Source organism: Lactuca saligna, chromosome 1, assembly GCF_052625555.1.
Source record: "Lactuca saligna cultivar CGN05327 chromosome 1, ASM5262555v1, whole genome shotgun sequence".
Taxonomy (NCBI): Eukaryota; Viridiplantae; Streptophyta; class Magnoliopsida; order Asterales; family Asteraceae; genus Lactuca; species Lactuca saligna.
Window position 1 is genome coordinate 163,682,284 of NC_136417.1, and position 2,049 is coordinate 163,684,332.

Below are 2,049 nucleotides of genomic sequence, written 5' to 3' on the forward strand. Positions count from 1 at the left end.
AACGGTGAATCCGACCCAGTTGCTGCTAAGCATTGGGTGTCAGATGTTGAGGGCGCCTTCATGACTGTTGGGTGTCCGGACCAGTACAAAGTTGTGATCGCCATGAATCAGCTGCGAAAAAGGGGAAAGACATGGTGGAACACCATCACCGCTCTATTAAACGAGGAGGAAGTGAGGGCCATGTCTTGGGCCCAATTTGTGGAGAGGTTCGAGGCACAATATGTGCCCAAGGTGGAGCAGCAGCGGATGCAGCAAGAGTTCATGGCCTTACAACAAACTACCGAGTCTGTGAGCGACCTGAATGCCAAGTTCTTGGAGATGCTATCTTTTTGTCCCTCATTTGCTGGGAACGAGGCCTGGTTGGTCAGCCAATACACTACCATTCTACGTACCGAGATTCGGGAATTCGTTAGCATGCAGGAGTTCCCGACTTTATCCGCGATCATGGATGCAGCAAGGAGGAGGGAAATCGAGTTGCAGACCCAGATCAAGAGGAAGGCCAATGACACCTCCTCCAAGACATCCGGAGATGCCTAGAAAAAGCAAAAGCAGGGTGGTAAGTCAATGTATGAGTACAGGCCGTCTTCAGGTCAGGGAGAGAAAAATCCGTTGATATGCTACAACTGTAAAAAGCCAGGGCATCATTGGAAGAATTGTAGGGCTCCCCATGCGAGTGCAGTTCCTCAGATTACTTCTGCTGCTCCCGTCTGCTATCACTGCAACGAGACGGGACACAAGAAGCCCGAATGCCCGAAGTTGAAGGCTGGTAAAGGAAGCGGGGGTACAAATCCTGCAATTGCATCATCTTCTAAGGGACCCACTATGGTGACACGAGGTCGTGCTCACCAGATGACTGCGGATGAGCCGGTGATTACCGCGACAGTGGCAGGTAAATTTCTTTTTTTTTCTTTTCTCTCCTGCCATTATTTAATAAATGGTAGTTAGAATTGTTTACATGATCGTATGTGGTAAAACAGGCACTTATTTGCTAGATTCCAAGCCTGCTGTTGTTATGTTTGATAGTGGTGCTACCCATTCTTTTGTATCTCGCACGTTTATTAATCGTCTGGGGTGTAGTATCGGAAAATTGGCTCGCCCAATGGTTGTCAAAGTTGCCGACAACCGCACTATTTATGTCACCGATGTCTATCGGGGTTGCACTCTCGAGTTTTGTGGAGTTGAATTCCCTATTGATCGTATCCCTATTGCGATGCGAGAGCTCTGTGTTATCGTAGGCATGGATTGGCTTGATGCGTTTGATGCGGAAATCCACTGTCGTAAGAAGCAAGTTCGTGTTCGAAACCCTAGAGGTGGAGAACTTATTATTTAGGGGGACATTCCCCGCCTGGCTATGGCTTCTTGCTCTTCTGCTATAGCACTAGACGACGTTCCTATCGTTTCCGACTTCAGCGATGTCTTTCCGGAGGAACTCCCTGGCTTGCCACCCGTTCGGCAAGTGGAGTTTCACATTGATTTGGTGCCAGGTGCGACTCCGGTAGCGAAATCTCCTTACCGCTTGGCACCACCTGAAATGAAAGAGCTCCAAGAGCAACTGCAAGAACTAAGTGATAAAGGGTTTATACGGCCAAGCTGCTCGCCTTGGGGTGCTCCTATTCTCTTTGTGAAGAAGAAAGATGGATCCCAGCGAATGTGTATTGATTATAGGGAGCTAAACAAGCGCACGATAAAGAATAGGTACCCGTTGCCACGTATTGACGATCTTTTCGATCAGCTTCAGGGAGCATCTTGGTTTTCCAAGATTGATTTACGTTCTGGTTACCATCAGATGCGTGTTCGTGAAGAAGACATTGAGAAAACAGCATTCCGTACTCGATATGGGCACTTTGAATTTGTGGTGATGCCTTTTGGGCTCACCAATGCACCCGCAGCGTTCATGGATCTCATGAACCGGGTGTGTAGCCTGATGCTTGACCGTTCGGTCATAGTTTTCATAGATGATATCTTAGTCTATTCTAAGAGCAAAGAGGAGCATCAGCAACACCTTCGGGAGATTCTGGAAACTCTGGCAAGAGAAAGGCTTTATGCTAA

The 2,049-nt window shown here is 48.0% G+C and overlaps 1 protein-coding gene across 1 annotated transcript; it reads left to right on the forward strand.

The window, feature by feature from the left end:
* The first annotated feature begins 564 nt into the window (after nt 1–564).
* On the forward strand, nt 565–1,330 carry LOC145013214 (uncharacterized). The gene is made up of 2 exons (XM_078972021.1): nt 565–889; nt 978–1,330. Exons 1-2 carry the CDS (start codon nt 565–567, stop codon nt 1,328–1,330), a joined length of 678 nt encoding a protein of 225 aa, XP_078828147.1.
* Nucleotides 1,331–2,049: the final 719 nt, after the last annotated feature.

Excerpts from the sequence above, each read along its gene's own strand:
- LOC145013214 (XM_078972021.1), top strand. The coding sequence starts at position 565 with ATGTATGAGTACAGGCCGTCTTCAGGTCAGGGAGAGAAAAATCCGTTG. Across the intron at positions 890-977 it reads GATTACCGCGACAGTGGCAG|GCACTTATTTGCTAGATTCC; the intron begins GTAAATTTCTTT and ends GTGGTAAAACAG.